The sequence below is a fragment of the Octodon degus genome, unplaced genomic scaffold (assembly GCF_000260255.1).
Source record: "Octodon degus isolate 3935 unplaced genomic scaffold, OctDeg1.0 scaffold00041, whole genome shotgun sequence".
In the NCBI taxonomy this organism is placed as follows: Eukaryota; Metazoa; Chordata; class Mammalia; order Rodentia; family Octodontidae; genus Octodon; species Octodon degus.
The window spans coordinates 17173031-17184906 of record NW_004524617.1 but is presented as its reverse complement, the minus strand read 5'-3'; the positions used below and the strand labels follow the sequence as shown (position 1 = coordinate 17184906).

Sequence of the window (11876 nt, the reverse complement as noted above, 5' to 3'; positions counted from 1 at the left end):
CTTGAACATCACAAAGACCATACTTTCTTGCTGATCTGTGTACTCTGAGAGAATATCTCTAGCAGATTGTTTTCCACAAGCACCAATTGAAGTAGAGTTAATAACAATACAATTAAGAATCTCCTTATGTAAAATCTGAAATAATTGAAAAACCTATATTGTTTATGTTATATGTACTTTTGTTCTATGTATTCAAGACTAGGAAACAAATACTTTAGTTTTTAAAATTACCTCATATCATTCTTTGTCATGTAGTTATAATTAAGTAATTTTTTAAGTTACCATTTGTAAGTTCATTCCTAAATGCCAAGGAATATGCTATATCAAATCACTAATTAAATTTATTCCTCATTACTTATTCAGCCATACTTGTAAATTTACTTTTTCATAGTGCTATAATCTGAAAAAGAAAATCAAAATTTATATAATGCTTATATATGTACTAATACTTTTACAAATTTGTTATTTGAGTTGAATTTCATTTACCTAAAATGTATTGGTCAAGATCAACCATGTAAAGATGATAAACAGTGATATTAGGGATATTAGGGATAAAATCCCCTCGTGTGATACTGAGGATAAACCCAGAGTCTTTACACTAAGATACTTCCATAACCCTTTTGTGTTCTGTTTATTTTGAGATAATTCTCACTTATTAATTTGTCCAACCTGGGCTCAAACTGCAACCTTTTTGCCTCATTCTCCAGAATGCTGGGATTATACGTATGCCCCACCATGCCTGGCAACTCATTGATATTTTACAGAACATAAGGAATAATATTAATGTCCATTAAATACTTAACTATGGTGCTAAAACAGAATCTTAGGAGTGAGAGCAGAGAATAAGTTCTACCACCACCACCACCACCAAAGGTCCCTACAGCCTATTTTGAAGACTAGAAATTGTACCATTATAGAGGTCTTTCTTAATCATAAACCTTTTGCCCATCCTAAAATGAAGACATCTAGAAACATCATGGAATTTGTAGGTCAGAACTTTTCTATAATATAGTATAGATTTTGTTATAACAAAAGATGAACAAAACTTCAGAGTACCAGAATACTGAGGTTGAAAATGGATGCCTCCAAAAGAAAAAAGTGAATGAAATGGTGGGGTAAGAAGTTCTTAAAGGCAGTTATGGATTTTTCATGACTTTATCTGAGGTCACACTTTTTTCTAGCATCTAACAAATAACCTTGGATGTAAAACATAAATACTAAATGCAGTCACAAGTCTCTGTGTAGATACTAGTACTATTCTTACTATGTTCTTCTTTCTGGTATGTGTTCAAACAATCTGGAAGTGAAATGCCCAGTAACACATAGTGACTAACTGTAGGACTTCATTATTCAAGCAGGAAGAATTGTATATGTTTTCTCCCCAGAGGGCAGACCATTTTTCTATTAGCTATTATTTAGATTCTACAAAAAGAATCTGTCATTTACTTTATTCAGTATATCTATTTATCTTTTTCTAATACCATACCGGGTTTGGAGTCATCTACCAATATTGTTGGATAAAATATAGCATACTTAGTGTTTCGTGAAGGTAGCCACTAATACATGCATATTTTTGAAATGAAACTTTGTCTCACATAAGAATAATGATTTTTTCCAAAGTAATAAAATGAGTTCTAGCTACACAAATAAAACAATCGTAGTTATGCTAAAGTAAAATAATACCAGGTATTAATTAAAATAGTTTTACTTCTGAAATGTTTAAAAGGATAGGGACTTCTAATATAGATTAGTAGGCTGTTAATCTGAATTAACAACAATGATGAATTTTGACTTACATTTTCTTTTAAAATTCACTGGTATAATTACAAAGAAACAAAAGCATACAATTCAACTTCATGCTCACAGAGCAATTTCATCAATGCATTTCATGAAATTTGGTGGTTCTTTTGATCAATTCCTAATTTCTCAAATATTTTGTGATAGAACTAAAGGTCTTAATCCCTGAGTCAAATGCTGTAAGAGGGTTTAATGATATCTGAACGATTTCATTCATTGTTTTTTGTACACTTTTATAAATAGCTAAGATACTTTGTTTGAGATAGAATTTTTTATTCTAAGAAAGCAAACCAGGGACTCATTACTTTCTGAGAGCTGCTTTGCAAAACTTCTCCTTAGTGACCCTGTCTCCTAATTTCCTGGATATGGGTAAGCATGGTGATTGCTCATGGGCAAGTTCTTCCAATTCACTTGAAAAAAATCCTAGAATAAACCTCCAGGTGTAATTTCATATGTTTATGGTTTTAAATTATTATGCATAGGTTACAAGTATGGATGGGTAATGCCTTCTTATAAGAGATTTATGGAAGAATTCACTAAATACTACAAAGCAAGTTCCTTGAAATCATCTCTGAAAATCAGTGATATTTAAAAATCATCTAAAGACCAAGGTTTTGGGGTGTGGAAAGCATCTCATAAATGATCACTAAAGTCAGTACTGGAACTCAACAAACTGATTTAGATATTATTCAAGAGGACTTTATATAAAATAATGTTAAGCTGTATAATTAGAAGTACATTCCTAAAATATTCTGATTTATAAATTTCTTATATTAATTTTCTAACTATGATTTTGTGTTTTTCCATTTAAATTTTATTATCTATTATTACCCTGATGCCACATTTATAGGCTTTTTAAACAATTTTGAGCAGAAAAAAACAAAAACAAAATGATAAGAACAATCAATATTGTTTATGATCCAGTACATCCAAGAGCACTCTGATTATGTTAGGTTTTCAGTACATACAGACACAGATGTCTAGGATCATTCTGTAGAAGTCAAAACAAGGAGCTAGCAATAAAATACAATTTTTAGTATCCAAGTTACTGGTTAGCATGACTGAAAAATGTAGCAGGGACAGAACGTTGGTACTTTCGGAAAGCTTTGTTTTTGAAGCATGTTTTTAAAATGACATGAATTGATGTTGAGTATGAGAGGTGAAGAAAAATGTTAACTAAAAATGTAATTGTAGTTATTGGAAAATAGTAAAAAAAAAAGTGTGTTTCGCATGCTTAAATTAGGATATAGACGCAAGCAATTGCCTCATCAAATCTTAGTTTAGCCAATCAGTTAAAGCATCTATGTCACCTTTGTGCTTTTGAGCCAAATGCTTTGAAATTGTTAACACTGGCTACAAATACTCATGCATAATGCAAAAAATTCAGTCATTTTAGTTAATATCCTAAAATTATATTCGCTATAATTTGAAAATAGAAGTTCAGTTTCTATATTGCAGTTTAATTGTGCCCATAAGATTGAACAGCACAATATTAAATACACTAATATTAGCCTCAATACAATGTGCAAAAGTTGATGACTTGGTGGGAAAAGACATTCTGCAGCATGGCTCTCAAGTTCTTATTAGTTACACATTGTGTAAGCACATGCATATTTATGCTCATATGTCTGTATTTTTTAACCTAGGCATATTTTGTTTTCTGACTACATTCATGATGGGGAAAATATCTATTTTCTTTGTAGTTTGATCAGAAAAGGGAAGTTATACGCTTATAAAAGAATACCAAAGCCTTTTGTATTGATAAAAATTCTTTTCAAATAGTTTCCTACTTAAGAAAAGCCTGGCCAGGAACACATGTGTTCTGGAATTTTCCAAATTGGACCTGATATTTCTTACCTAGTAAAGATACTTACAAGATTGTGTGCAAACTTACCTCCCAAAATCCAGAACACATTTTCTTTGAAGTATTTGTTTACATGGTTTTTAAAAAGAGCTGTTAACATAAAACAGTGTTCTGATGCTAGCATTAGAAATTATAATAACAATGTGTCTGATCTGAGTAGGGACTTGTATGAATGTTCTGTGCTAGAATATTGGGGTATTGTAATCTGTTTGAGTTTGTGCTTATTCCAAAAAGAAATATATAAACGACCAAGTTTTATATTGGATATCATTATTCTCATTTCAATATTTCCCGCTAGAAGGGAAAAGCATTCTCTGTATGATCTTGGCATTAGTAAATTTTAGAACTAACTATATAATGCAGTGCTTTGATCTTTAACGTTGGGGCTGGCTATCTTTGTCAAATGGTTTCATTGAAGACTTTTATATTTCTGTCAAAGCTCGGTCACTTACTCACCACAGGACAAAACTAAATTAGGGTATGCTTGCCAAGAGATGTGAAAATATAAAATAATTCCAGTAAAACTTTAACATCAAGTGAAGTCTCTTAAGCATAGAAATTCTTCGGTCATAGTCTTTAAGAGCATAGAGGTTTCAGAGGTACATCAGTACCTTCCCAATGTGGTCAGTTACCTTACTGATGGTCATGGGGTCAGGGGCTGAACTGTGAGATTTTCTTTTTAAAAAGCTACAATTTTATTTTATAACAATCAGAATTTTCCAAAGGTGTTTAAACTGGATAGGTAGTGGGGCTGGGGAAATAGCTCAGTGGAATAAGCGCTTGCCTGGCAAGTGCAAGGGCCTGAGTTCAATCCCTGGTTCCCCCCTAAAACATAAATAAACTGGATAGGTGGGATATTCTTGCTAACGTTAATATGACTCACAAGATTTGTGATATGCCATATTTTAGGATATAAATTTATTTATGTAGTTTAAACTGGCACTATGAAAATGTATGTTTAAATTTTATATACAGGAGACCTGCTGGTTAGGTCAGTTCTTTAAGCGCCTGCTAATGCAAACGCAGTCAGGCACAGGATACCACAGTTCGATCCCCACCTCCACCTGCCTTAGCAGACCCGCCCTTAAGGCAGCCTGAGCCAGCCAAAAAAAAAAATCCTTCTAAATTTTATGTAGATTTCTGAGTCCTACTAACAGTAATAAGATATCAATAATTGACCTTCAGTTACAAATGTATACTTGACTAAATGTATGATAATTTTATTTAGAAATTGGATATTTATAGAGATAAATGCCAGTGCCCCTAGAAATCTGTCAGACTTATTTTACAGTAGTAACAATATATATCTAAATGTGTCTTCCCTGTTGAAGTCTCATTGAATATGTGGAAGGAGTTTTACGCCCATCTAGAAATGAAAATCATAAATGTTAAAATTAAGACCATCCAGAAAATGAACTTCTTTATTTTATATGGGATTCGAAATAGATCTATGTCATACTTGACTTATACCATGCTGGATCAAGTTATACCAAAGCTTTATGCTTACTTGAACAATACGCTGTAATCCTAAAGTAATACCTTTAACCTTTATCCATAAATGCTGATAGTTCATAATTCCCTTCCTTATAAATTTAACTGACATAAGACAAGATAAAACTGGTAAAAAAAAACTTACTTTCTAGTTTTTTCTTTAAATTGTAAATCTTTAACGATAGAATATCAACTGCTTTTCTTATGCTATACTAGAAACAAGTGATTGAAAGTAAATATTGTTAGAATAAAGAAAACCCTTTTGCATTATTAGTCTCATTTAAAATTTTAACTAATGAATATTCCTATTAAAATTTGAATCCAATCGAATTTCTATCAAGTCAGCTTTTGGAGTTGATAGAAACTAAGTTCAATATTTTCTGTGTATTTTCACAAAATATCTATTGTTAAGTGTATTTTTAATGTCACTTGTTAAGAATTTCTCACTGGTAACAACAGCTAATCACATCATTTTTTTCTGTGCATTAGTCAAATTTTGTTTTTCCAAAGTTCTTTAATGCCTTCTTTTATTCATTTGATTTTGTACTACTTCAATTCTTGTCCAAAGTTTAAGAAATAAAGAGATAATTTTATTCACTGTGACCTCCTTTTGTTAAGTATCTATTTTCATTTTTACTTGAAGCTTCAATTTTACCATACTTCATTTTTCCATTTCAGCATATCTAGGTTGGTTTTTAAAATGTAATACTTAAAAACTGTTCATTTTCTGCTTTTAATTAGCTTGACATTATATCATAATTAGTAGACTGAAATATACTGAATGTACTGAACCTTTACCATGAGCTTGACTTGGTAGGAAGCATTATGAAGAGCCACACAATCTCCACGTGATAAATTAGTTGAAATACTTGCTATGATTTACAAGTGAATAAAATAATTAACCAGTTAAGTTAAACAATAAGATTGACTAATTCCTTCTTAATCTGTAAAAACAACCTTTTTTTCAGACAGTACAATTTATCAGACCTTCTTGATATAATCAAAGCAGTCACCTATTTTAAAACTTGGAGAGTTTTTCCGTGTATGTGTTTGCCACTTGAATTTAGCGTGTTAACTGAATTTGCCACTTTAACTTAGTGCATTAACTAATAACATTGATAACAACTCCTTGCTAAAAATAGAGAGCCAGAGTTAGAGCAATGTGATGGAAAACACGTGACTAATAGCTAAAATTCCTAGAAACAGAAAGGTACAAGTACTCGAGGCAGACAATTCTGGTAATAGTTCAGGCAATCTAAAACTATTCCCCTAGTCCTAATCTCATACTTAAATCATATTTAGCATACTTATAGCAACTATTCTTACATTTTTTTTCCTTCTTTCCTTTTTATATGGGAAAAAGATAAGAAATAAGAAAAATAATCTTTAGTTTGATTTTGATAAAAGTAAAAAAGAAAACTCCACAAACTAGAAATAGTGACACAAAAATAGACAGGAAACAATAAAAATTAAGTTAAATTATTTGTACAACTTCTGGCTTTAGAATTTGGTTTTAAGTTGATCTATTAGGATATTACAAGAAATATTTTAAAAGCATACCAAATATGAGTTTTTCTCTCACAGTATGTCAATTTAAGACTATTAAAAATTGTTGTATAATGAATTTTTCTTCAGTATATTTTTATTCTGATAAATTTTGGTTTGACTCATTGTTCTATGTCATCTGTATTTAAAGACAACTTATCCTGACAGGAAGACAGCTATACATAGTAAAATGACAGTGACTACTTAAAAAAAATCACTGAATCTGTCTTACAAACATCTGTTGTAGAGGAATAAAATACATTAATTTTGGCTTCATGGTGTTCATCAGTAAAAGTGATTCCTCTGAATACCTATATAATTTCAGAATTTCTCATTGTCAAGTTTTTTCTAAAGGATAGGCATAGTTTAATTGAACACTAATATAAAAATCAATGTTATTAAACATTAAACTACCTTTATAACATCTTAAAATTCTTCTAATAACAAATCTATTTACTGTTTTTTAAAGAGAATAAAAATAGTAAAAAAAAAAAAAAAAAGAAATGATGCAGAATTGTCCTAAACAAACTGATAGGAATTCAACAATGGTTGTTATATTGTATATTGTGGTCTTCAGATTAGTTGTTCATATTGCCAGATACAAGCATACAAAATTGTTGAAAAAATTATAAAAAATTAAAAAGGACAGAAAACAATTTTAAGCATTAACTGCTGCTTTGAGTACACCAGCAGGAATCAGTAGTACAATTATTGCAGCTATCCGGTGTATATACATATATAATACTTTTTCCCTTCTTTAAATTTTCTATTTTTAACATTATGTAAGTTACAATAATGTAGAGCCCCAAATACATTACCATTCCTTTTCCCTTCTCTTTTATTTCTATTTCCATAGATTAAAACTTAGCTGTCATTTTTGGCAGGATGTGTGATTTCAACCTATGAAGGTGAGCCGTGTAACGAGGCAGGTCAAAGTTGTGAACCGTGTAGCCTATCTCAGGGACATACATTGTACTTTCCATTGTATTTATGCTTGACATTTTGAACAAATTTTGTTTACATGTACCAATATATTGTCACAATAGAAAATAGTTGTAAAATGCCATTGAGTGTCCAACAATGTATACTGAAGTAATAGAGCTGTGGTTTTAACTAGACATGGTAAAAGTGTTCTCATTCTGACTAAAACAACCACATTTTGTCATGTGAAGATATAGTTCATTTTGTGATCATTACGTTGTTTAAGATTGCAGTAAAATTCTTATTTTAATATGTTAATTGTGTACGTAGCTAATCAGTAAGATGCGTACGTTAAGCATTAAAAGTTTGTGAAATTTAGTTTGGCTTTAGTGTAATTTCTTGAACTACAAGATCATTTTCAAATGCTATGAAGCTTGGAATTGGAATGCTCTTAAGCCATCCTGATGTCCTACTTCGTTCACTAAATACAGTCTTCCTAGCATGAAAATGAAATCTACAGATATACAACTAGAGATTTTTTAAATGATTCCTAAATGTGTGCATTTGAAAGGTGAAATGCTTATCACATTGTCCACCATACTCCTACAGATGTACCGTAAGATGGCTTTGAGGAAACAGCCAGCTGCGTTCATATGGGCAAAACAGTATCTTTCCTAGAAAAGATTCTCATATTAGCCTTTCATACTCCATTCTTGTTACCTTTCCTGAGAATCAGACATTTTAATAAGTAGGAATATGGTTTGTCCTTTTGGAAAGAAGATCTGAAATAGTTTTCTCACATATCAGTTGGGTTGTAAGTGAGCTAATTCATTTGAATTATTCTTTATTATCTTTCAAAAAGTTGAATTCTGACAATTTAAGTTTCTGACTGTGATAGAAATCTTTCCATTAAAAACACTGCATGGTGTTTTTTCTTTTTACTTTATAAATAATTTCTAGGTGGTTACGCCATAGAAAAAGGTGAGTTTGGAATCCAGTGGTAACTTTTACTATATATAATTTGCTTTTGGAAATTCAAAGTATCCATGTGATGAATAACATCCTTCTTGATTTCAGCAAAGTTCAAAAACTTTGGAGAAGTAGATTATTTTAAAATGATAACTTATGTGTCATTGTTGTTGTTGTTTTGTGTTGTTTGTGTGCGTATGTATTTTCTTTTTCATTTTAACCAGCCTCTTATACCTAGAAGTCCCACAAGCAGCGTTGCCACGCCTTCCAGCACCATCAGCACACCCACCAAAAGAGACAGCTCTGCCCTTCAAGATCTCTACATTCCTCCTCCTCCTGCAGAACCATATATTCCCAGGTATGAAACTGTCACATGGTTCGAGGAAGCTACTACCTAAAGACTAACCCAATAGCATATATAATTTGAAGTCAATTCTTGAGGGACACCTTGAATATTTTCTTAGTTGAACATTCTGAACACAGTCTCAAAAATCATTCCCATTATACCAAGGCAGTTAGGCCAATAACAATTATAAAAACTACAGTATGTTTTATGAATTATTTACTAAGGCTAAGAAATTTCAGGTCAGGGCTGGCCAAATAGCTTAGTGGATTAAAGCACCTACAAGCAGGTGCAGGGGCTGCGGGTTCGATCCCCAGGCCTGTTGTACCAGCCCTGCCCCCCAGGACCCTCTGAGATGGCAATTGAGACTATGCATGGTGGCTTGCGCCTGTAATCCCAGCACTTGGGAGGCGGTAAAGTGGAGAATCAATACCAGTCTGATCTAGTAGTAAGACCTTGAACACTCTGTAGACCCTTCCCCAAAAAAATTACAGAAAAAAAAAAAGGAAATCTTAGGTTAGATTGAAGCATTTCGCTTAACGCTTTTCGAGAAGAGGTATATAGACAACGTGTGTGCTTTCTTAAGTTTAGGTGATGAGAAAGACATTTTTATGGGGAGAAGGAAGAGAGAAAGTATCCCCCAGTCAAAATACTTGTGTTTATAGAGTTTTTATGTCATTTGTCCATTAATATTTTCCTCACAAAATAAGAGTTTACAATAGATTGAACTGCTGTTAAAATCTGTTTTCTAGATTTCTTGTGGCTTAATCTCTATTTCATTTCCAAGTTCTTATTAAAAATTCCTGGCAGTAGTGAAAGAATACAGCTTTGTGCCATAATACATTCATTCCATCAGCATTCTGATATTTAGCCTTATGGACACAAAAATTATGGACTAGGACCAGAAGTTAAAGGCAATAATAAATCCCAATCATGAACACATTGATTTTTTTACTCACTGGTGTTCAAAAGCAGTATTTTATTTTCAATCCATATTTAATAATAAATGTATTTAATACATAAAAATTTCATTTGTTTAATTTTTATTATTTTTAACATTTCTAGTGTTTCAATATTATCTATTCTATTAAATATGGTGATATTGGCATTATATGATTTCACTCCTACATCACAGTATGATATACCTGCAAATGACATGTTATCAAATAGTAATAGGAACATTCAACTTTATATAGCACTTTTCATGAAAATTGAATGTTGCTGTGGGCATAGTCCATGGCACTAAGCTGGCATTTCATAATATATCTAATATCTAATTGGCGGTCTTATGCTCAGTTTACAGTCAGAAGTACAAATTCATCCAATATTCTATGTTAAAAATAAGCTACGTTTTAATTATTTTAAGACAAAATATGACTTTCTGATATTCTTGAATGAAAAAGTGTTGAAAATAAGAATAAGATGCCTATTGGTGTGTTTTCATTTTAATTGGAAAAAATTTCATTTCAGAGCAAATGGTTAAACTTTATTCTTTAGAAAGCGACATGTACAAATAAACATCAGAAAATTATTTTTTATCAAATTTCTGAAATTTTTAAGTATTGTCTCCCCTTAGGGGGCTGTAGGGAAGTTGTTACAGAGAAAATGTGTCCTGGACAAAATGTCCTTACAATACACCTGAGAGCAGTTGTGGCCAACCTGTGGTATGCATGCCACAGCCGGCTGTTTGTTGTTGAAAGGTCTAAAAGGTTCACCATCACTGCCTTAGAAGGACAAGAGAATAAGGCAAGCCAGTCCTGCCCTCTGAACATGATGAAGATATTGTTAAGGGGATATGCTGAGGTCAGTAAAAAGCTTAAGCATGCTACTTAAAAATGCTGCAGAATGTTAGAAATTGAAACATCACATAGGGGTCCTTGTTGATACTGATTACTTAAAACTTTATCCTCTTCAGTGAAATTGTTAAATAGACTTTGGCATCTCAGTTTAATTAATTTTATCTGTCAATATATAGCTGTAGAGGATATTCTAAATAGGTTTTCGTTCAGTTCATCGGTTATTTGATATAGCAATTCAAACAATCCATACATGTAAGTCCCTTTTAAACACAACCTTATATAAATTATCTACGTATTTTGTTTATAGTCATAAAACTTTGCAGCTGTAATTATAGATATAGCCTTGGTAAATGTTTGCATTTTCTTATTTTGAAGATGAATATAGCAGACCTAATTTAAATTCTTCTGAATGTCTTTTGCACATTAAAATAAAACTTTATGAATAAGCATTTTAATATTTTGTAGATGTAAATAAATGTTTAATTTGGATTATTAATAAAAGCTTTCACATTGTAAAAAAATTTAAAACTTTAAGACTAATTGTCAAGTTCAGTAGAATTTTTTTGACCTACGAGTAGTGGCACATACCTGTCATCCCAGCACTCAAGAGGCTGAGGCAAGGATTACCATAAATTCAAGGGCATTCTGGGTTGTGTAGTGAGTTCAAGGCCAGACTGAACTACATAGCAAGGCCCTGTCTCAAAAGCAAACAGAAAAGTTCAGAAGAACTTTTTCCATTTGTTTAAGTTTCTGAACATACATATTTCAGACAAAAAGTGTCTTCAAAAGTACCTTTTTCTCTATAAGAGACAATATTAATGTATGTTTAACTGTGTGAAAGTTGATTGAAATTTTATTATATGCCTATGGCTATGTACAGGTTCATTATCATAATATATTGCATACTTTATATTTAACCAAGTGTCTTTTTCTATGATGGAATAAAGCACTTACAGGTTTTTGAGCAAATATAAAATTTAATTACTAATTTGTCTTCTTTACTATGTTATGTGCAAATGTATATAAAAAGGGCTGGAGAGATGGCTTGGTGGTCTAAAGCACCTACTTAGAACAAGCTTAGCAAAAGCATCAGGGACCGCGGTTCAATCCCCCAGCACCACATGCCAGCCAGCCCTGCCCCCTGGTG

At 31.8% G+C, this 11876-nt stretch overlaps 1 protein-coding gene across 4 annotated transcripts in view; it reads left to right on the top strand.

The window, feature by feature from the left end:
- The window catches only part of Cnksr2 (connector enhancer of kinase suppressor of Ras 2), a 314719-nt gene that overhangs the window by 187249 nt on the left and 115594 nt on the right, over window positions 1-11876 (top strand). For all 4 annotated transcript variants that reach the window (XM_023715390.1, XM_023715389.1, XM_004631400.2 and 1 more), the window contains one exon: window positions 8812-8945. In XM_023715390.1, coding sequence (XP_023571158.1) covers window positions 8812-8945 — 134 coding nt within the window. The remainder of the gene's footprint in view (window positions 1-8811; window positions 8946-11876) is intronic.